General features: G+C 37.5%; 1 protein-coding gene across 1 annotated transcript in view; it reads right to left on the bottom strand.

The window, feature by feature from the left end:
- Positions 1-2,148: 2,148 nt before the first annotated feature.
- ARHGAP19 (Rho GTPase activating protein 19) overlaps positions 2,149-25,037 on the bottom strand; it is a gene marked incomplete in the record, with an annotated part of 961,985 nt that continues 939,096 nt past the window's right edge. Inside the window, 1 exon segment of the mRNA XM_044056243.1 lies at positions 2,149-5,227. Within this exon segment, the coding sequence (XP_043912178.1) occupies positions 5,174-5,227 (54 nt within the window).

The following is a 25,037-nucleotide window of genomic DNA, read 5'->3' as shown; positions in this document are numbered from 1 at the left end:
GGAACTTGTTTAACTTGCTTACTTATGTAATCTCTGTAAATAGTCTGTTTGTAATATGCAATGCTGGTATTATGTAATGCTGTATCTGCTTACCCTTGGAGCTTTTCTCCCCGGGCCTCCACTGAAAATGGACATGCATCCAGTCGGACTATCCCGGTCAACAAATGTAAAATAAAATAAATAAATAAATACCCTTTGGAAAGACAATCACCCCTGAAAATTACAACCTTGAGAATTCTCCCCCAAGAGTACACACAGTGGTAAGGGACTTTTGAACTTAGGTTCACAGTAACTTGAACTTTGATCACCATGTGTCCATGGCAGTAAGAGAATCCTTCTATGTGGCAACTTATATGTAAAGGCATGACATGCAAATCTAACGAGATCATAGTCCTCCTATACTCAGCCATCATTAGACCAATAATTGGGTACAATGCACCCTTCTGCATGTACCTGACCAAGCATTTGCAACAGCTGGAGCTTCCAATGAGGTTCCTCACTAAAAGAATACAGGGTGTAAATATGTCCTACATGGACCACATTAAACCCTGTCCCTGTGCTCTGTCTCCTACTGACTACTGAGGGGGAATCTATGCCTACCCTACAAGACACTCTCTGATCCAGCCCTTATGGATCTGCTACACATTCACAAAACAAACAGCACTAGTATTACTCAGCACTAGTATTACTCAATCTAAGGATCTAAACCTCATCTGTGACAAACAAAACATGTTGGAGGGACAGGTATGTGTCTCAGAGATTACCCCTTATCTGAAACAGCCTCCCCATTCATGTGTGAAGCAGAGCTCTTCCCCACGTCTATTCTAACACAATTTGGACCAATGGATAGAAAATTGCAAATTCATCCCTAGCTTTTCACCTGTGACCATTATGGACAGAGGCAGTCTGTAGATGCTCTAAGGCACAGGCATATACCAAAGCTGTTCTAAGCCTGTGGGCATTGATAAATGGGAAAGTTGGGCATGAATGGCTAGGCCTAAACAGGCTCTAGGGCTGTAGTCTAGTAATCTCCTATGATCCTATAAAATGTAGCATAGTTCAGTTTGGTAAACAGAATATTTTCAGATACCATACAGGTGACACACCCCTCTAATTAGACAATGTCATAAGGGATCTACACACTTTTTTGATAATTCCCAATTGTTTTACCATCATGTCTCTGCAGTAGTTAAGAGAACCTATCTCAAGTAACTTGTAAAGGCATCTCTACTAGGTCCAAAAAAGTCTTTAACCTACTTTACTTGTATCTTATCAGACTCATTATTATATATATTGCCCCTTTTGAAGTACATCTGTCTAAACATGTCACCCCACTTGACAGACCTCAGATTCATAACTAAAAAGATCACTGGCCTCAAAACTCTTGGTTATCAGGACGGACTGTCAGCTCTTGTGCTGTCTCTCTCTGTTCCCTGTCCTGTACACTTCTTTGAAGAGCTGTGTCTCTAGCCTTTCAAGCCACAAAATATCCAACCCTCTGCCTTCCTATTCCTTCGCATAACAAATGGTACCTCAAATACCCAGTTAAAGGATATAAACCTTCATCAACAGATAAGACATATGACATGCTAGATTAATATTGCAACACATCACTCACTTCTGGAACAAATGTCTACATGTAACACACATTAGCACCCTAGTCAGCTTCTTAGATAATTGGATAGGCAACCTGATATTCTCCCCCACTCTATCTTATCTTGCGTTTTTGAGACAAAAGAGAACTTCTGAATGTGCGTTTTTAGCTAGGCTTGTAATGGCCTGCATACTGATAGCCTAATACCTACCAATGAGCAATAGCAGATACAATGGTCTAAATTGACAGCTTATAGCTGGTCTGTGACAGAAGAGTTTCAATAATAAAATTCAACACAGCACTTTGTACAGCTGAGCAGCACCTACAAGAGATTAAAGAAGTAAAGGCCAATATATACATGCACAGTAAAGCAAGGCTACCATAACCAGGAATGGTGATCCATTAGGGTGGACTGAAACACACGCAGGAGATAAAATGTTATTGTAATAGTGATGTGAGCCATGAAACTATGTACTTGCAATGATGAATATTTCTATGTAAAATAATTTGCAAATCCACATATTAAGATAAGCATTGTTAGAACATAATTTGAATTGATTTTAAGAGGCTGCCATTTTAATAGTGCCCAATATTAGCAAAATATATTTACAATATAACCTTATGTTAGATTTTTTTTTTTTTTACTTAAACATAAAAGAGACAGTAACCGTAAATTCAATGGTATCACAAAATGTGTTAACAACTGCAAATCCCAAAATATTTTATCCTTTAACATTAGGATGCCCTCACTACATTCAGATCTACATTAAAAACTGGAGATTCAAAAAGCCAATATAAAATGGCAATGACCAGCTTCAGTTAGGATAGCCTATGTGAATTTTGCTCCTCTAGCAGATCATTTTAAATGGCCAGAGCTCTTGCATGGAGCACTTCATCTTTATCAGGATGGATGGGATAGAACAGATATGTCAACATAAGTTACAGGACTAGCAAAGTGGCACTCCTGAAAATAAAGAATAAACCAAAAGGTGAATAAGGACACTGACTGGAGCATAAAAAATTAGAACAGTTTGGTTATACTTGCATTTTCAATGACTTCTCAATATGTAACATCTGGGGACATGAGACACTTTTAGCAACCATTTACTCTGCACATAAGTGTACATACAAGTAACAATAAAGTTAATTTTTGTAAAAAAATAAATATTGCTTTAAAAGCAGGCACCAACTGTTGAAGCAATTACAACAGCAAAACACATTTTGTTAAGTATAAGTCAGCAGCTACATAAAAACAAATAAAAAAAAATTATACAATTTTTTTAACTATAAAACAAAATGGTCCATATCCAACACCACCCCTTTGGGAAAAATAGCAAACAATATACTCTGTATCCACATAAACAATCTGAATTCAGTATCCTGTACACAATCATATCCTCTTCACTTTCTGTATCACTTGTCCTGTCTAAAATTCCAACAGAAACCAGACCGTTAGCACCCTATTAGAGAAATGAAACCATATTGGGGGGCGCACGACTATACACACAATGAGGAGGAAATGCTGCATTACTTAAAATGATCAGCATATCCCTTTAAACGAAGACCATCAAAAAATGGAGCTCAAATCAAAGGGTTTACTTGGTTAGTAGGGCCTAATACAGCAGTGAAGAGAACATATAAAACCTACATCCCCAACAAAGTCCTACAGGCTTCAGTTCTACGCCGATTACAAAATGCCTGTATTGAGACATTGCCCCCCCCCCCCAACTTAGTGGACAGCAAGTCCATACCATTGTGCTAATTCACAATGCAGCAGTTCATTACATGTGACAACACAAGGAATACCATATGCTTGGCTTATATTCCACTGTTACTAGAAAAAACTGTGGTACCTGATAATCTGAAACCATTACAAATGGAGGGGTAAAAAGTTTAATGTAGATGATGGTGCATTCTATAAATCTAGAGATTATGGCACCTTGCTAAATTTTCCTTCTGCAGTCTTTACAAAATACCCTCAAACAACTTTTGTAACTCAGTCTGCCTAATAAAGCAGACTGCAAAGCAGTCTTTTCTACAAACTCTTAAAATGTCACCAGTTGGTGGCGAACAACAAGCTCTCTGATTTGCACACAACACAAATGCTTCCTTTGTCTCTCAATGCATAGGTAAGCTTCACAGTCTCCATAAATAATGTTCCTAATGGATCTAATCCCCACCCATTACAAACATGTACCCATCCCAATCTGGGATAACTAATATCTAACTTCTCCCCGCCTCCCTAGACTTAAAATCTAGGTTCAGTGGAAGTGTTGCAATAATACAATTGCACAAAGAAAAAAATGACAGTTAAAATATAACAAAACGCATCATACAAAATATTAAAAGCACAAAAGCATGTATAAAGCTACATTTTGGCTCATCAAACAAGATGTTTCACATCAGAAATGAATGCTCCGAAACCTGCTTTTTCTGATAAATTTAAACAAAAGACAGCTTAAGTGGCATTTCCTTTTCGTTGAGGGAAATGTACTACTTCAAGGAGCCTAGTACTACTGAAATTGGAATCTACGATCCCTGTTCCTAAAGCTCCGCTCAGTGTTCTGTTAAACAAAAGGTAAGGCACCTCAACTAAGTAATTCGTTCAAAAATCAATTACTGCAACTATATATGCACGCAAATATGTGCAATGCTGCAGTACTTATCGTAATCAGCCTAATCAAGCCATTACTTTTCTTTATGCAAAAACTTGCTACCGAACCTCCATCATCCTAGCCTTAGTACTTGATAAACAATTCTACAATAGATTCTTCTTCTCTTTCTAAAAACAGAGTGCAGACATGTCCTCTTCCATGAACCGCACATACAAATGGAAGAAATACTACAAATGATAGATTAGAAAATGCAGGGTTTTCTAGCAGAGGTTGAGCTGGTTATCAGAATCCGGTTTCAGGTTCAAAGCTATATGTTCAGAGCACTCATTTCTAAGTAAAAAGCTTTTTTTGTTTTCTGATAAGACATTAGAGCAAACATTAAAACATTTTTAGTCACTCATGAGACATAGCAGTGAAAATAAATGTAAATGATCCCACAAACCCTCAGTGAACATGGAAGAGCGCTCCAACTCAACATGGGGGAAACGGTGCTAGAGATCTCTTGTATCTTACCCAGACACCCTATTTTACAAAATCACCACAGAGATTAGAGAGCTGGGAAGCTCCACAGTAGTTACCTTAAAGGAGGTTAATCTCACAGTGAAAATAAGGATACAGTAATAAATTGCAATGAAACTGGTATGCACTGGGAAACAAAATTAAGACAATATCAACTGTCTATTCTGATATCAGGGTGTGAAAGATACCATCACACAGCTGATTACAGTACTTTTTCACAAAGAAGTTCTTATTAATTTAGCAGCAAAATGACAGTCCATTTAGAAAGTGGTGTGTACCCATTTCAAATGCTGGTCTTGTGGCTGATGCTACGAATCTGAAGTTCCAGTGAAGTTAAATTGAAGAATGTAAAATATTAGTCTGCTCACAGTTTTGCAGGATTTTCTTATCCACAGGTTAAGAGTTAAGGAGTCTTGAGTATGACTGTAAAGGTTGCTCTTTCACTTTAGAAGCATGATTCATCAGTTCGAGTAAAGTATACCTTTGAGTGGGAAGGCTTCTACTTTGATTCAAAGATGAGAGAAAAACAAAAGGTTAGTGTTCTGCAGAAGTAGTATGTCACCCCCCCATGCACAAATTTCTACATTATTGGATAAGGTCAATAATCCCAAAACAGTTGTAATGCCAGCAGAGAGAACTAAGGGCTACTGCTGCCTGTATAACGTGACCCTCCCAGTGAAGCAGAAAACAGCAGTGCAGCACACAATCTCCTTTTCAGACATGTAACACAGACACTGGCTTAATTAAAAAAAAAAAAAAAAAAAAAAGACTACAAAGTAAATTGCAAAAGCATGCAAAAGAACCACTTGACTAAAAAAAGTGCCTGCCATAAAAGAAAATATGCCAGTGCTTACCATGACAACTGATCTTGTAAACGCTGCTTTGTAGTATGCATTAATAGCAATATAAATGCCTCGTATATTACCAAAAGACCTCCTTTTGGTTTTTAAAATCTAGAGTTTTCACAGTCATAGCATGCAGACTCTTGCCCAAGAAAGGCATCCTTCCACTGAGGATAAATGGTACACACTCTAAGTTGGTCTAAGAGAAGGTCTCCAAGGTCAGTCTCCAACTGGAGACTAATCTTTTTCCTTTGTCCAGTCTGGCTAAATTTCTGCTAAACTACGGCATGTCAGTTTGCTCAAGCAATACATCAGCAAATCAAGAAGAGAGTAACATCAGGCATACACATAGACTGTTACAATCATATGCATTTGTCCAGCTTATAGGTAGCTCCAACAGCAGCTGGTAGATGGAAGAAATATTCACAGTGTTGGGGAAATATGACTGTGTGCTTATGATCCACACAGGAAAGTCTCCCTATTGATCAACTTATTACAATAAGAATATAACTAAGGTATCTGATACCAAAGAACCCTCCTAAGTGATTCTAAAATTGGGAAAAATCCCAAACTGTAAAACTCCTTAGGGTGGCACAGCACAAGGCCAGCCAAAAGGTGGAGACCCAGAAGGCTGAGTCCAGAAATAATGGAGTACCAAAAAGAGGCCATAATACTGGAGACATGGCCCAAGCAATAAACATAGTGAAGGTGTGAAATGACCAAATGAATATGGCACAAGTGTCTGCTGTGTAGACATTTCTAAGGAACTATACAAACCATGCTGTTGGTGGGCTGGCCTTTAAAAACAGCATTTTCTACCAAGTGGTTTGCCACTAGATGAAGACAGAATATGGTTGGTAATTCACTTGGAAAGATTTTGTTTGACAGATACCAGCTCCTTCTTTTCTGGAGTGAAAGACGCAGTTTTTCCTTTTCCTAAACTAATTTACTCACTTTTGGTAGAAGATAAGCTAGCGAAGATGGGAAAGGCTCTTTTTTTACTTTAGTCCACCCTCTGCAAAGAAAACAGGGGAACAAATGGACTGGTTTAAAGACAATGCTGACACTAATTTCAAAAGAAAACTTAGAATGGCTCAGAGGGACACAATAATACTGTGAAAGATCAGATAGGATTCTCTACAGATAAGAGACAAGCTCAACAGCCTATGGACAGGACATGGTGGTCACCAGAAGAGTGTTTATCAAGAGACAGTTCAAAGCTTCTAAACCAAGGAGATCAAAAGGAAAATAAACTAGCCTATTAAGTTCAAGTCTGCATCAGGAGAGGGCATTCTACAAATGAGGGGAGAGATGTAAACCTTATTTTTAAGGAACTGCTTTACTGGTGGATACCAGGCTATAGCTCTGCTGCTGAGAAGTCCAGAATGGGCATATATAGCAAACACATGCATCATTAACATGGAATAACAGCGTCAAGCCATGTAGTTTTCAGAAACAAGTTAGGGGTACATATATGTTGACTGTCTGCAGCAACATTGGATAACCCTCTCCCAAAACATAGAACAAAACCTCCTTTCATTTGGCAAAGCATGACTGTCAGATGGAAAAGCTCCCTGGCAGGTTTGGACACCTCTGAAAATTCATACAGGAGATCTGGAGCAACCTGAGGGTTTACAGAACAAAACAGGCTGCAAAGTGCATCCAGCTGTCACACAAGCTATGATGGACTTCCTTAGCTTGAACTGAACAGGCAACCTTGCCCCTACTGGGACAACTTCAAACCACGCCTTTTTTGGCCACCAAAAGGCATAAAAAACCCCAAGTGCTGTTGAATCAGAAAGTTTTAGAAAGGCATACTGAAAGTACATTTGTGCGATATATTTTCCCCATAACAGCAAACCTTAAAAGAGAAGTCATTGTAACAGTGAATCATAACATATTGCTTTACACACATTCTGCATGCTGTGTCCAGGTTAGATGTTTTTCCCAGTAGTGAAAATCTTATCTGAGAAGACTAACACTAGTCTTCGTACCTACAGATATGTTGATGAAAGCAATGTGAGCCTGTGCAACATATTTTGGGTAGGTCAGCACAGTAGCATAAAGGGCTAAAGCTGTGAATATGATCCAGTTGGCCTGTGTTTCATTAGCAACTAGGGCTCTGAAGGAGCTCATGAGGAAGTGTTTCTGCTAACCTCTCTCAGGAGAGGAGGGGGTGGGTATGCACATCCAGGGTGAATTCCCTAATGAAGAACAGAAAACAGAAAGAGGAGTCTGTTAAGGGTGGGAGGCTTTGATGGTTACATCAGCCCAACTCCACACCCACTCCTTAGGCATTTCTAGATACGCATTTGGAAAGGTAAGGCAATAAAAGCAAACACTTAAAACCGTAAGTGGATTATGGCACCATGTTGGGTATGTTTGACTTTCACTCAGAACAAATGGGCTGTACAACACTTGCCCCTGAGGGAAAAATACAGCAGTTGGCTGGTGGGGAGGTGCTTGTTGAAAAAAATGAGACACTTGCCCCCTTCTGGTTCCTGCAGAAGGAATGCTAGGTGGTGACAAGGCACACTCAGATAGCAGACTGACGTTTTCGTCCTGCTCACTCTCCTAGTTAACGTGTCCTTGACTTTTGGGCCAAAAGGAGAAGAATCAAATGGGGAGCTGCCAAAGGATGCCTTAATTAAAACAGTCCGCAAAGATACATAACCACATTCAGGTGTGCTGGCACACAGTAATGCCAAGGTCTGCTGCATGAGATTTGTCATTAGTCGCACTGGAGAGCAGATGCAGAAGACTCTCGAAGCACAGCTCTTATGCATCTCCGAGGCCTGTTGTGTCATCACTACCTTTAACCCTTCTGACACAAGGTCACACAAGCATCACCAAATGAGCCATATAGTTAAGAATTCTCAGTGTGAAAGTTGCTGAGGTGTAGGAGTGCTTTCTTAAATGGTCCAAAGCCCCAAACTCCTTATTCGTGGGATAGACAGAAGAACTCTCTTCTGAAATGGCCTTTTTGCTGGCTGCCATTATCACAATCGTATCATCTGCAGGCACGTTACTCAAATGTGGCTGGTTCTTAGGTGTTGCTAAGATTTTATCAAGCTTCTTGGCAATAGGTTCCACCACATCTGGTTCTTTTCCTGCCCTCTGAGATACCAGATTAATAAGCGTGTCAGGAGGGGGAACCACTCAGGATTTGGATGAGCCTGTACACCAAAGACGTCCACAAATATGGACTCGTCTGGAGAGGGGGTTTTGGCAGTCCAGCCTCCAGGCTGGTGCAATAACTCCAGAGGGTCATTAAAGGAGGCATCATCGTGGGGGGAATTGGGAGAAGCCTCCAAGGTTAGTTTACTCGGTGAGAGATTCCTCACAGAAATAAGTCTACTTCCTCTTGCAATGGCTACACTAGTGTCCCTCCCACACCAGAGGATCAGGAGGGGATGTAGAAGAGGTGTGGGGCCTGGTAGCAGCAAGATTACTTGGAGGCCTGGAGGTGTGGGCTGTCCTGGAGCCAAACGATGCACGTCGCCTGGTTCAGATATTGAAGATGGGGGAGATAACCAGTTATTGCTGATCACTCACTGTTCTTATGATATGGATAACTGCAATTAGGGATAAAGATAATAGGTAAGAGGGGGTGGAATTTCCTGGAGGAAACTGACAAAGGAACCAAGGTATTGGAATAAATAATTGGAGAGGTATGTTAGATATCTATATATATATACCTATATATATATATATATATATATATATATATATATATATATATATATATATATATATATACACATATATATATATATATATATATATATATATATATATATATATACACACATATATATTTCAAAATGTATCTGTTTGCTAGTTAGATGCATATACACATCTGTTGTTATAATATATGTAGGAATAATATAGCCAGTTAGATGCATGGTTTTCTGTTTGCTAGCATTTATACAATAAAGGGCTAAACTGTTCTTAGCTGAGAAGCAAGGAAAAACATCAAATAAATAAATGGTATTCATGCAGTGTAACATGAAGTCTGGTACAGCTTGAGACAGATAAGGATGCAGGTACTAGGCAAGAAACCGAGTTGGAGGCAATTTGAACGGTCACGTAATTCACCTTGACAGAATGCATGACATCATTGGAAGACTGCATATTCACATAGAAATATTGTCAAAGCGGAAAGACTCCCTAAAAAGTTTAATTAGAAGACTGCATGACATCAGTGAAAGACAGTTTTCACACAGAACGGAAAAGACTCCCTAAATATCAAAATAATGACTTTGAGAGCTCCCAAAAGACTGCTTTCATATGTAATCCAATTTCTAGGGAGATCTGTTAGAGATGTTTCATGGAGAACATCATTTATGCTGTACTGAAAAGAATCTTGAAGACCGTAAAACCCTGCAAACTACATTATTGTGGGTCTCATCTGTTATACAGACAGTTACTTTATTAGTTTCTGTGCAATATACTGCTGACAAGGTTAAAGTCTGTGTACTAACCAGACTTTCATTCTACAAGGCAGTAGCATTCAGCACAGATATCTACACATCTGCAATTAACTAATCATTTTATTTTAAATAAATTCTTCAAGGTCTTCTGGGATCACTTCTGTGGCTCTGCATAACAGGGGCACAGGAAATTAACTTTCTTGGGTGGAGTAAGCCAGGGAACCTTGTTGGCTAGGCTTACTTAGGCCCTTAGGCCGATAGCCTAGTACCTACCTATGAACTCCATCTGTGACTTGGAGAAAATCCTCTCTACGGCAAATGAAGAAGCCAAGGCCAGACACCTGGAACAGACACTTCTTGGACCAGAAGACTGGAGTGAGACACCAGTCTCCACGTCACAACTTTCTCTGACACAGACTGGAGCTGAACTGTTGAGTGCTGAGGGGAACAGACAAAAACTCACAGGGAAGAGCCCAACCCCGGAACCATGGGCCCTGAACTCTCAGCTCCAAGGCATCCCTGACTCAGACAGCACCAGTCAAGAAGGCCAAGGAAGGGGTCTGATTCCTGAATCAACCAAATCATTGGAGCTGAACTTTGTGATGGCAGACAGACCAGATCCATAAACCCCAGAGCTGAAGGGCTTAGGAAAGGAAAAGTGAATGGGTGGAGACAAACCCTCCAGGCAATGAGGCATGAGGAAGGAACCCCTACCCGAATCTGGGCCTGCAAGGAAGAGTGCATCAGCTACTCCAAATCCGAAGACCTCAAACTCCCAACTGAGCAGGTAGACTTGAGCAAATGAGGTCACCAAAGAGTGCATCAATACCCTTCTTATAGCTCTGGGATCCAACGACTGCATCTGAAATAGAGAATGAAAAGATTCCGGTGAGAATTCCTGAAGAGTGAATGGAAAGGAAGGGGAATGTACTATACCAAAGCCCCAGCCTTTGCTAAAATGGGGCTGATATTCAAAACAGGGGATACTGATTTCCTCAATGTCAACATCATAGGGGAATGGCTCCGGAAGGATGGAGCCAACCCTGGCAACGAGGCAGCCAGAGGAGATGAAGACTGGTGGACATTCAGGTCTGGCTGATCAGAAGGACTAGGAGCAGCTCTCTTGTAGCCCCCCTTGTCCTTTTCCTGGACTTTTGGATCTTTTCCCTACCTTGGCCCCTATTACGATTGCCAGGCTTTTTCAGAGGGGATGATGAGGAAGAAACAGATGTAGAGGCCAAGGGCAACAACCTCTTCAACAAGTGCTGAGAAAAACTGATGTTAAGTGCCTGAGCCCCAAATCCAGCACTCAACACACAGGTAAAATGAGCAATCAGGAGCATACTGAGTTGGTGGCTTGTGGCTACAAGCATGCATATTTTTTAAAACCTTTATCCTTCTCCCACTCTTTGTCCATAGAAGCTACAGTTACGGAAGAAAGAAAACTAATTGCACAGCAAGTAGATATCCAAACAAAGAATCAAGTGCACACTAATCTACCTTATGGCCTAAGTAGAAGAAAGTACACAAAAACAGTAGCAATAGAAACTACTAAACTAAAGTATTATTTTGCTATTTTTATTAATAGTCAGCCTAATGGTTCCCCTTCCTGTATATACATGCACACATATATATCTGTGTGTGTGCGTGTATGTATATATATATATATATATATATATATATATATATATATCTATATCTATATCTATATATATATATATATATATATATATATATATATATATATATATATATATATATATATATATATATATATATATATATATATATATATATATATATATATATATATATATAGATAGATATATATATATATATATATATATATATATATATATAGATATATAGATATATATATATATAGATATATATATATATATATATATATATATATATATATATATATATATATATATATAGATATATATATATATATATATATATATATATATAGATATATATATATATATAGATATATATATATATATATATATATATATATATATATATATATATATATATATATATATATATATATATATATATATATATATATATATATATATATATATATATATATATATATATATATATAGATATATATATATATATATATATATATATATATATATATATATATATATATATATATATATATATATATATATATAGATATATATATATATATATATATATATATATATATATATATATATATATATATATATATATATATATATAGATATATATATATAGATATATATATATATATATATATATATATATATATATATATATATATAGATATATATATATATAGATATATATATATATATATATATATATATATATATATATATATATATATATATATATATATATATAGATATATATATATATATATATATATAGATATATATATATATATATATATATATATATATATATATATATATATATATATATATATATATATATATATATATATATATATATATATATATATATATATATATATATATATGTATATATATATATATATATATATATATATATAGATATATAGATATATATATAGATATATATATATATATAGATATATATATATATATATATATATATATATATATAGATATATATATATATATATATATATATAGATATATATATATATATATATATATATATATATATATATATATATATATATATATATAGATATATATATATAGATATATATAGATATATATATATATATATATATATATATATATATATATATAGATATATATATATATATATATATATATAACTAGCTTTTGGTTCAGATTATTGTTTTGAGTCTAACTGCTACTTTTTGGTTACACTGTACTTCGACAAAAAATATCACATTATATTTTGTTTCAAGTGCCCTTATATGGTCGTCACAGACAGTTAACTTGTTACAGAAGTGCGGGCTACTAATTTTTGCGTTTTATAAAGATTAATCATTCTTGGCATTTAATAACTGAATTTTTTCAACCGTAAATTATAGGTTTAAACAACTACATGTTAATTTCTTAAATGTTGGTTTGGGATATTGGTACCAGTACTTCCTTCTTTACTTGTATTTTTCACTTATGAAGGACTAGCTTCTCAGAACCACGTCACCAGATCATCATTCATAATAAATGTTTATGGGCGGGGCTATGAAGTATGCAAACTGATTGTGAATAACCTTGTGGTTTGGTAAACTGTTGCTTATGGATATAAATTACTGACACCTTTTCATTGGTTTAGTGGATTTTATTACTTACTATGTACTTATTTATTTCAGGCAAAATGTTTTAATTTTTGATTCTTCAGATGAAGTTCCATGACACTGAATAAAGGAACGAAAGCACTCAATGACTGGCTCACAGACGTATTTTTTCGTACATAGTGGAAAGTTTTCTAGTATTTTGATTCATTTCTTTCTGTAAGCAGTTGACAGTTGTTTTTGATATATATATATATATATATATATTTTTTCTATTTAACATTTGTTGACCAGGAAAGTCCGACTAATTTCCACAGAGCCTGTTTTCAGTGGAGGCCTGGGCAGAAATGCTCCAGATGCATGTCTTTGGAATGTAGGAGGAAACCGGAGTACCCAGAGGAAACCCACGCGAACACAGGGAGAACATGCAAACTCCACACAGAAGGCACCCCAGCCAGGAATCAAACCGGAGAACCTCTTGCTGTGAGGCGACAACGTTAACCGCTGCACCACTGCGCCACCCAATATATATATATATATATATATATATATATATATATATATATATAAAACGAAAAAGAAAATAATAAAAAAATAAAAATAAATAAAAAAAAAACACAGCCGAGAGCATAAAATAAAACGTAATTTAATAAAACTGGTAATCACTTCAATACAACAAAATAGTGCTTCATCTGATGAAGCACTATTTTGTTGTGTGAAAGTGCTTACCAGTTTTATTAAATTATGCTCATATATACACACACACACACATATATATATATATATATATACACACACACACATATATATACATGGAAGTCTTGCTCTATGGCAGAACCTTGTCAGGCATTCCAAAGTTGATCTCTACTGGAAAAATCTAGCTGACAGAATATAGAAGGAAGGTATGCCCAAATGCTTTGATTTATTGTTATAATGGCCCTCTCCAAAGAGGATTCTTCCCTGTCACAGGATGGCGAACATGTCTACCACAAACTTATCCTTATCCTGCTGGACACAGACCTGAAAAATGGGGAATAAGCAATTTGTCTCAAGTGGCAAACAGGTTATATCTATGGTAGAACCTGAAAAATTCAGGCCTCCAAAATTCTGAAATGTATACAAAACCTGTCAATAAATTTTTTTCTCAAGGACGTGAACTGTTGAGGAAGTTATGCCTCTGTCATTAGCCCAATACCAGTCTTATATCCCCTTTATGCATAGAATGCAAAATGATGAGCATTTTTGCACTTGTTCAGAAAATACTCAAAACTAATGGTTACACAGGATCAGGACAGGTCAATGGAAATCATTAACTCTACAGCTGTTGTGGACATGCTGCTAAAGGATAATTCTGACTGATTTGGTGTCCCCTCTCTTGAGGGCACCATCTTATACTGTCCATAGAACAGCAAGGACGGACTCCTGGATCAAATAAAGAAGTCCCAAAAAGCAAACACTCTTCCAAGGATGCAAGGACTGGATGCAGCTCTAGCTGCTTGTTACGTAGCTCCAGTTTCAGGAGGGTTACACTTCTATGGAGTGGAGATGAGTGCTCCACCCTGCCAGTAAAGCATTCGGCAGCCGAATAAGCTAGAAGAAACAAGGGTCCACTCAAAGATAGGTGGAGATTGCCTGTTCACAGGAGTCTTATACCACGGTACATGCTGAGTGGGAACGATGATTTATTAAGTCCCATGTAAAACCTCCAGCCTTGCGTGTTCAATCATTACTAGGAAGAAATCAGCATTCGTGAATCCCAGAAGAAACAGGAGGGCACAGCCTAAGACCCATTTTTAACCAGACTGCAAACTTCATCAATTACTGGGCCTTTCTTCATGACAAGAAAAAAACAATGGACTGTGTCTAGTTCCATGAAGCTGAGAAGGCAATCTTCTGATAATATATGAGACAGGATTTCTTCCCTTTTATTGTCATCCACAAGGAAAGAAGCAAAGGGCGAGTCCATTGCAGTGACACCCAACAGTCTCTTAAAATAATCACCAGAAGCCAGTCTAAGTACAAGGAGAGCATTCTCCACCAAGCATCAACTACCATCGCTAACACTTTGGCAAACAAATCTGAACAGAGTGAAATATAGTAGCACTTTATACCAAGAGTTGTGCCCACACAGAGTGAATTAAAGGATCCTTTTGTATTATGAACCCAGGAAATGAAGTGCCAATATGGGATCCCTCATCTGTGTAGCAAAAGCAGAGACAAGAAGCATCAGTACCCCACTGTCCAGAATCTGATGTGCAAGATGTACTCACTGAATGTAATAAGGTCGAAAATGGGAGACAATAGTTCTGCTTCAGAAACAGAAAGGTGCAAGAAAATACAGCTGTACAACTATTGTCACATTAATTATATTTTAATAACAGAATTACTGTAGCAATATAATACCTTATACAAGGGAAATTAGCCACAGCAGTTTGGTTCCCAAGCATCAGCCTGAATCCAGACTAGAGGAGGAAATTTCCAGGCTACAGCGCCCTCCACAGAACTACACTGGTAAACATGGCCTGCGTCTGGCTCAATACCCAGCTTTCAAATCGGAAAATGAGTCGATTGTAGTTCCAGACTGCCATCTCATAGATGTTCTGTTCTTGCAGAATGTACTTTTATTTGGCCTTCTGACATTTTATCACAACGGTCATAAGCAGATGGGGTAATACAATGCTCAGATCTGGAGACTGACATAGACCTCTCCTGTTTTTTCCTGGTATGAAAGACATTTGATCAGTCCACCTAATGTATTTGGTCATTTTATTATAACATCTTCATTGCTAGTGTACATTAATTACATGCAGTATTCTTTTCCTCTTGTTTTGCAGTTTTGACTAAGAGACCAGTAGCTGAATTCAGTGTTAATGCAAAGCCACTTTCAGCACAAGGGAATGCTTAGTTTAAAGTGCTGTCTCATTCTAGTTGAAGAACCCATAAGGCTCTCTGTATATCATGGCTTGTACTTCTGAGATTCTTCTAGCAGAAGTAATGACCACAAAAACAGTCTTCCATAAAAGGATTTTTTTTAATGTGCTGAGCTAACTGCCTTAAAAGGAGGCAAGGTCACCTTTCATCTCTAACAAAGTCCAGGAACCGTGGAAGGAAGAATGGCCTAAGATGGAAGATCTCTCTCAGAAATTGCTTCACTCCGAATAGGCCGACATGGAGAAATAGATATAGAGGTAGACTGCAAAGGCTGACAACATGTACCATAAAGAGGGTTATAAGCTGTTTCCTTTACAAATAGTTGTTGTAAACACCAAGAATGAAACTTGGAGAAATAGTTTTGGCTCTATTTGGTTACAGGTGCATCAGCAGACTGGGAACATTTTCCATACAGATAGACAAAACCTTCTAATGGTGAATTCCTGTCCTGCTGGACACTGCAAGCATCTTGGAAGAAACGATCTCTGAAAGGAACTAGGTGGCGATCACCCATCCAATCAGTTTGAGGTTCTTGAGGGTTGGATACACTAAGGAACATCTGTGCTACATTAGGAATGTCCAATTAGTTGAAAGGAGCAGATTTCCAAGCTCATCTGGACTAGCTAAGAGAACCACAACTGACCTTGGTCCATAAGGGTTATTACTATGAGACTTGTTCTTTTCTTTCTTAAGTGGTAGTTGTAAGAGTGAGAGCTGGGAAATGTATGCAAAATACATGACCTGGTTCCAAGGAACAGAAAAAGTACAGTTGTGTACACTTACCATAAATGTATATGTTTGAGTGTATTCACTGTTGCAGTCATTACATTTGGGTAATCTGCTGGCAGGTTGCCCTCAGTCGGCCTGAATAATAAAGTCCTTGGGTCCTGCATCGGTTGCGGTCTCCTCTTCCGTGACATCAGGGGTATAAAACATGCAGCCAACACCATTTTAATCAGTTTTTCTTGCCCCAGATGTCAGGTGCCCCCCAAATGGGGAGCAAAAATTATATTATATATATATGCATGTAATTTATAACACAAAAAAATGTACCTACACCAAAAAGGCTTTTGAGCATAGTGAAGGAAAGAAGAGGTATAATAAGAGAGAAAAAAGGCTGGCGGGTGGGTAACCCGGACTGCAACAGTGAATATACTTGAACATCTACATTTATGTTAAGTGTACACAACTGTACAATGTTCTTCGTGTTTCACTGTTGCAGTCATTACATTTGGGTAGAATCCCAAAGCTATGGATGGGAGGATGGAATTATACAGCATTAGGAGCAGCTATAAGGCCCTGCAGGACAGCAGTGGCAAAGCCTGCCCTGGATTTAGAAAAGAGAGGTAAATGGTAATGTTTGAACGTATGAACTGAGCTCCAAGTAGCAGCTTCTAGAATGTCCCTGGTAGGAACCCCTCTGAGAAAAGCTGCAGAAGTAGATGAAGCTCTGGTGGAATGGGATCTGATCCCCTTGGGGACAGGTTTACCATGGTGCATGTAGCAGAAATTAAAACAATGGCTTATCCATTTTGAAATAGTCTGCTTTGAAATAGCCTTTCCCTCTGCCCCTACAGCAAATGCCACCAGTAATTGCTCAGAGTTTCTTAGAGATTTTGTCCTGTTTAAATAGATGAACACAAAAAAACAAAACGGAGCCAGCAAACTATAAATGAATCCAATAAAGATAAAATCCAGCCTCTTTATTGAAAAGAGATTATAACATTCATTAGACCGGTTTCGGCTGGCAGCAAAGCACAGCCTGCTTCAGTGAAAAAACATGAATGCAAAATATAACAGCTTAAATACTAAATTAGCTTTCAACTCATTGGTCCACTCAAAAATTCTCATTTAATCCAGGTGAAAACAAAGCACCTAATTTAGTGATCCATTTCTTTTCCTTGGTATCTAAAATAGTGTGCCAACCAGTCTTATTCGATTTGTTGCCCCTAATCATATCAATAATAAAAGAAAATTTGGCAGAATTGTGTTTCAAAGTGTGTTTGTACAAAGCACTATTGATTTTCATACTTCTAATATTACTCGTTTTCTGAAATACGCAATTTCAAGGGCCTCGATGTCTGGCCAACACAAAAAGACCCACACAGCTACATGTGGCCAGATAAATGAGCCACTCACTACTACAATTTGCAAAAAACTGGATGTCATAAACCTTAGAGGAATTTCTACTTGTGAATTGTTTAGATTTCATAATTTTGTCACAATTGACACAATACCCACAAGGGAAACATCCAACAAGACGTTCACCAGTTAAGGTAGTTTGTGTTGATTGTAAAATACTGGCAGAATGTGTACGTTTGTAATGACTAAAACATGAAGCTAAATTCATTCCTTTTCTAAAAGAAAATAAGCATTTTTCGGGTATTATGTCAGATAAATCTGGGTGGCTTAAGACGTTCCAATTGCTCTGAATACTATTTATAAGTAGTTCTGAATTCCTAGAATATGTTGTAACTATACTAATTGGCTGCGTAGTTCCCTCGATTTGTATGTAAGCAGATCCTGCCTTGATTTATTTGCCCAATTACTATCCTGCAGAACATGTCCCATGGGGTAACCTCTCTCACAGAATCTGTTTGTAAGATCCCGTTTGTGTACCTGGAAGGTATCATCCCTTGAACATATACGTCGCATACGTATAAATTGAGATTTCGGTATATTTTTAACAATATGTGGCGGATGAAAGCTGGAAGCGTGGAGGACCGTGTTGTATTCAGGATATTTCCTGAAGACCTGTGTGCTTAAAGTATCATCATCCTGTCTTGTAATTAATACATCAAGAAAGGTGATAGTAAGTAACTCATAACTGATGGTAAACTGTAAGCCCCACTTGTCATTCAGATATGAAACAAATTCATTAAGGTACTCAACATCGGCCCTCCAAACCATCCAGCAATCATCCAGATAAAGTCTCCAAATATCAATTTTGTCAATATATATATTGTGGCTGCTATTATAAATAATTTGATCCTCAATATATGCCATAAAAGGTCAGCATAAATGGGAGCAAAAGATACTCCCGTTGCTGTACCCTTAATTTGCAAAAAAACACAAATCTTGATAAAAGAAGACGTTATTAGTAAGGACATGCTCTGCAAGGCCAACTAAAAAGATGTTAAAATCAGAATCATATAGATGTGCCTTATTGAGCCAATGTGTCAACGCTTCTAAGCCAACCTCATGTGGAATATTCGTGTACAGAAAACTAACATCTAATGTACACATCAGCCTGTAAATTTACACATCTACACACAAAAATTAATTAAATTAATAATACAAATAATTCAAATAATTGTACAAATTCAAATAATAATACAAAAATTAATAAAAAATCTCTCAAAAATTTACAGGCCTGTAAATGTTCTGAACCTAAACAATAAACACACATTTGATGGGCGTCAGATAGAGGAATCTTTTGCCCCACACTTTTTGCATTTTTTAAAATCAAATCCAAAGGTTTATCTGTCATCGTCTCCAACAAAGACAAAAATAGAAACCGAAGACAAAAACAGCGTTTTATATAAATATATATATATATATATAAAAATATATATATATATATATATATATATATATATATATATATAATATATACACACACACATATATATATATATATATATATATATATATATATATATATATATATATACATACACACACACATTTTTTAAAGGGTATAAGAAACAAAGACTACAAACAATGGTAACTGTAGAAATACTGACAAGCGGTAATAAAGAAGATAGACCAACAAGGAGAAAAAGAGTTTGCTGAGAAATGGCAAAGTCTAAGGGAGATACCAACTATAGCAAACAGTAAAATACCAAAGGTATAGGTAAAGGGAGGATACTTAGGAAATATTTATATATATATATATATATATATATATATATATATATATATATATATATATATATATATAGATATATATAGATATATATATATATATATATATATATATATATATATATAAGATAGCACTTTTTAGATGAAATAAAATACACTCAAGAGTTGTAGCGACCATGTCTGTTGCCAAAGGCGGCAAATGAGATCTGGGAGAACTACAGCATTATGGGTAAGGGAGTAGCCTGAGAGTTTGTGGTTTCCACAAGCTGTAGAACAGTGGCAGAGTCAGATCAGAGGATTGGATCTGAACCTATGTATTGAGGAATGAATGAAAATTGACATCAGATGATTAGTTAACTATGCCCACTATAAACTATCAACTTCTTTAACACGTGAAAGTTCAGCAGCAACTTTTTGAAAGTAAAAAAATGTACAACTGAAAATTATTTGTAGTATTCAGATTCTGTTTTTATTCCATCAAGATGCATTTTTTATTGGTAATATGACCATATTTTTGAAATGACTAAAGAAATTGAGTCAGAGTGAGAGAAATTGCATGTGAGGCATGGCTAACAGCAAGTGAAAGTGTCCGCTAATCTGAAAACTGTTAGTCAGTGTCCTGTCATAAAGAAATGCATGATTTGAGTGGTGCTTTACAGCATCAGATGGGGGAATGTGAAGGGTGAGGCAGCATTCGGAGAAGGAAAATACAATGTGCGTACTTCATTTTAAATATGCTTTCATTTCAAGACTAATTCCTGAATATTTTTCATTATGTTTCTAATGATTTACTTCTTGCCAAATATGAAAAATTTCTAGCATGGCAAAGTGTAGAAAGTTCTCTTCTGTGTAGCAGGTTCTTTTATGGAATTCTGAACTCATGCCTAATATGGAAAGACAGACAGATCATCTTAGAAGAGTTAATGTTGTAGTGTTCATTTTTAATTGGCCAGTGGTTGTTTTAGGATTGGTATAATAATTCTGCTTTTAGTCAGAAAAGGTATTAAAGTATGATTATACTGTGTGAGGAGACAGAACCTTGATTTCCCAGTCTCCCACATGCAAGCCTTTCTTTGCAATAAAGGAGATTATTATTCTCTGCTGAACTTTGTTGTGTAAACGTTATTTGGTACCCTTAATACTTGCCAGTGGTAATTTCATTGAGCTAAGTTATTCCAAATCCATATTACAGAAAACCACACTCAGCAATAACAAATGCTTTCACTTTTTTAGCATTTGGGAGTCCTCTTGCAACTCCCATATTCCTCAACTTAATCTTACTCAGTGCAGCAGAAAAGTGGGGAAAGTGGTAAACTCAATTATTGCTGAATGTGTTGCTTTTAAAGATACTTATTCACAGTGATTGCATTCGCACAAAGAGTAGTCGTGCAATTGACTCGCTCAGTCATTCCAAGTGAAAGTTCTGAATTATGACATGTAACCTCTGGGTATTCTTTCTCTCACCTACACATCTGAAATCAGGCCAAGCCAATGCCTACCCAGGATGTGAAAGAAAGGGGGGTAACGAGCACTATATAGTCAGTACTGGGCATCCTTCTACTGAGCTTGAAGGGACCCGATTTCTCTACCTTGCAGGCTACCCTGGCATCTTCCTCCTTTCCATGTATCTTCCTTTCTTAGGCTCTTCTCTGCCTAAATTGCTGTTTTATAAACTGCTTATGCTAGAAAGGTTATGCTGTTTTCTTGGGGAGTTTCTGTTGTGTTAGGACTTGGCTATACTGATTGAATTTCTCCTCTTCCATGTCATATTTATTGGGAAAAAGGGCCACATAATGCATCTATTTATTTGACAGCTTCAAGGGGAGGAGGGTCTGAATATAAAGCTACACACATCTTCGAACAGCGGTGCTTCCAGTATGGAATTTGCAAATGGGTTCTTCTATCCTGTTAGAAACAGTGAGGTGTTTTAACAGAAGGCTCTTTCACTGGCCAAAATAATGGAAGGCATTACTATAATCCTGGGTTCATCAATACCTAAGAGAGTTAGACAACTTTTCTGTAAATCTGAAAGGTCCTTAACTCTTCCATTTAAATTATTTTCCCATAAGACTAAAGGGTTTCCACAAGAACACATCCTCAGGAGTCAGCCTTTGGTAACTTCATTGGCATCATCATCATAGCCTAAAAGGAAGTACACCTGCTTGAACAGCTGGCTCTGTAACATAAAGAGGATAAAGCTGTGACTACAACTTGGTTCAATTAGCAGCTCAGCTTCTGAAGGAGTTAGCTGAGGGAGCTGACAACAGGCAGTAGATGCCAGGTCACCCACCTCTTGGCAGTGATCTAATTAACTTATCTGCATTCTTTCTACAGAAGCCAGTTATAACTGTAAATACTACACACTGATAAAAGTGTTTGGCCTTGAAAAACAGCTCATTACACTGCAGCTGGGGAACAGCACACTCCTCTACTCCCAAAGGAGTGATTCAGGGCACAAGAAAAGTCCTAATGAAGCATAAGTAACAATGATGGCTGTATGACTAACACTTAACACTTGTGTGCCAAACGGTAGTCTGTCAACAGTAATGTGCAAGTTATAAAGAAATCACAACTTAAAGTCTAATTTTGATAACAGCAACAGTTACTTTTTTCCTCCCTAATACTTTACCAACTTCAAAATAGATGCATGTCAGAGTAAGGTCAATTCTTTAACATACGTCACTCTCTGGAATCAATATACAACTACCATTACACAACTGTAGTTGCACTGAGGAGCACCAAATACTTCAGCAATGAACTTCTCTCCTGTTTCTAATCATGTTACAGCATCATGAATCTGACAGTCTAGTCCATCTTCTAGCAGACCAAATAGTACCAAGATCTGCCTTTCTTGGCTGCCCTCCACCAAGGAAGACAAAGTCTGGGGCAAACCTGGATACTGACATGAAAAAAGGGGTTCCCTGATGAGGATCTTGTGGTTGATGATCAAACTTCTTTGCTGTCTAAACAGAGAAAAAATGTACATTTAGCTTGAAAAGACCAAATCAACTTCATCTCTGATGTCCAAACTGGGTGACTCAGCTAGGGAATGGTGTCTCACTGTCAAGCCATCACACATTGTTCAGAATTTGCTATATTGAACAGACTTGGTAGGGGTTGCGAAACAGATGTCCAATCATAATGTTACTATTGGCAAAAACAGCACCGAATTATGGCGCGATTACAGTACTAGAACTCTAAGAGGCTAAAACTGAAGAATGTTCATCTGGTACCTGAGCATTCAACCAGAATGATTTATCCCATGCAGTCTTCTCGCAACAGATGTCCAGTGGTGATACAATGATATAACTCTATGAGACTTAGCCTGATTGCAGTATAGGAATCGCCATCTCAGGCTCTCAAGGGAAAGGTACTACGAAATACAGGGATACAGAAGTTGAAGTTGATAGAGCTGGGATGAACAAGGCCAGTGCCTCTCCTGAACAATGCTTTCAGGCTCAATATTGAGCCGACAGGGCCAGCGCAGCTATGTTTTTGCAAAGGAAATCCCTATCAATTTTCTGTGAGGGTTAGCTGCAGATCTCCTCATTCAGATATCCCTTTACAACTACCCCCTCATTGATAACTGAAGCTGTTAACCTGTTCCACTAATTTTCCCTTCTATCTTAATACCATTTGCTGCTATTACAACCGTCATCTATACTCACTTTCATCCCATGTGCCTTCAGTTTTGCATTCCATCTCCTTAGCCTTTGCTGAAGTTCTTGCTCGGAGTCTGTCACATAGTCTGTAAAAAGCAGCTTTGTTGATCTGTCCCCTTTGACCTGCTTGCTAATTCAGCCCATCACCAGTAAGAAAAGCAATAGGCTCAGAGCTGAATCCTGATGCACACACACTCCCATTAGGAACACCTCTAAAATCTAACACTGTACTTGAGTCATTAGGCCCTTGTACTGAGCCTGCACTAATTCTACCAATGTTTCAGAGATTTCAAACCACTGCAGGACTGTCCAAATCAGCTTTCTTTGGACCTTGTCAAATGCTTCATCTAAGTCTAGGAAAGCCCAGGTGGACTTCGGCAACTCTAGCTTCTTCTCAACTATCTAAGTGCAAACGCAGACATCAGGTCACTTGCTTCACAACCTGAGCTGAAACCATACTGCTCCTCTCCCAACTTACTTTCTATTACTCTGTGTATTTGTTTATCAGTCACCCTCTCCAAATCTTTCATGTAGTGTGATAGGAGTTTGATGTCTCTATACTGTCTACAGCTGTGAATGTCCCCTTTGCTCTTCAACACTGGCACTAGCATGCTTATTCTCCAGTTATCTGGGATACACCTTTCAACTCTATACTGCTATGGAAACCCTCAGGAGCCATTTCTCCCCCATCTCACCCAGCATCTTAATCATATCTGCTGTGACCTCATCTGAGCCTGCTGCTTTCCCTGACTTCATTTTCCTTAGTGCTGTTCTTACTTCTATGGTGATTTCCTCCTCTTGTTCTACTGTAGGCTGCATCTGGGCGAAGTACAGCTTCTGTGGGGCTTTCTTCATTCAGACGCTGCTGGCAGTACTCCTTCCACCTGCCTTCGATTACATGTGGACTGGTGAGCAGGTTGTTGCTGACGTCCCTTAATAAGGGTATCTGATTATCTTTATCTTTCTGTCTTTGCCTTGGAATCCAATGTGTTTTTTGTGCCATATGGCAACCTGTAGTTGAAGCTCTGACCAAAAATCAAGCAAGCATTTAATATGTAGCACCTCAGCAGTGTACCCCAGGCCGGGTCCAACAAAAAGCTCCTTTTTATACATGACTAAACAACACTAACAGATCCAGGAAAAGTCTCAAGACAAGACAGTCTGGAGTATCCCACAACCTATGAGCAGAATACTAGAGACCACTTGTCAAGATCAGTCTAGAGAGTTCCAGGCTGCAGCTGAGACAGACTGTGGGGTGAGTGGAGAAAGCACCCCAGGATGCATTACTTTCCACCCCAGTGGGAGCTGGGAAGTG

This window comes from Protopterus annectens, chromosome 14.part0, assembly GCF_019279795.1.
Source record: "Protopterus annectens isolate FY-2018-M chromosome 14.part0, PAN1.0, whole genome shotgun sequence".
In the NCBI taxonomy this organism is placed as follows: Eukaryota; Metazoa; Chordata; order Ceratodontiformes; family Protopteridae; genus Protopterus; species Protopterus annectens.
Note: the sequence above shows the minus strand (reverse complement) of the source record. Positions and strands in the feature narration are given on the sequence as shown.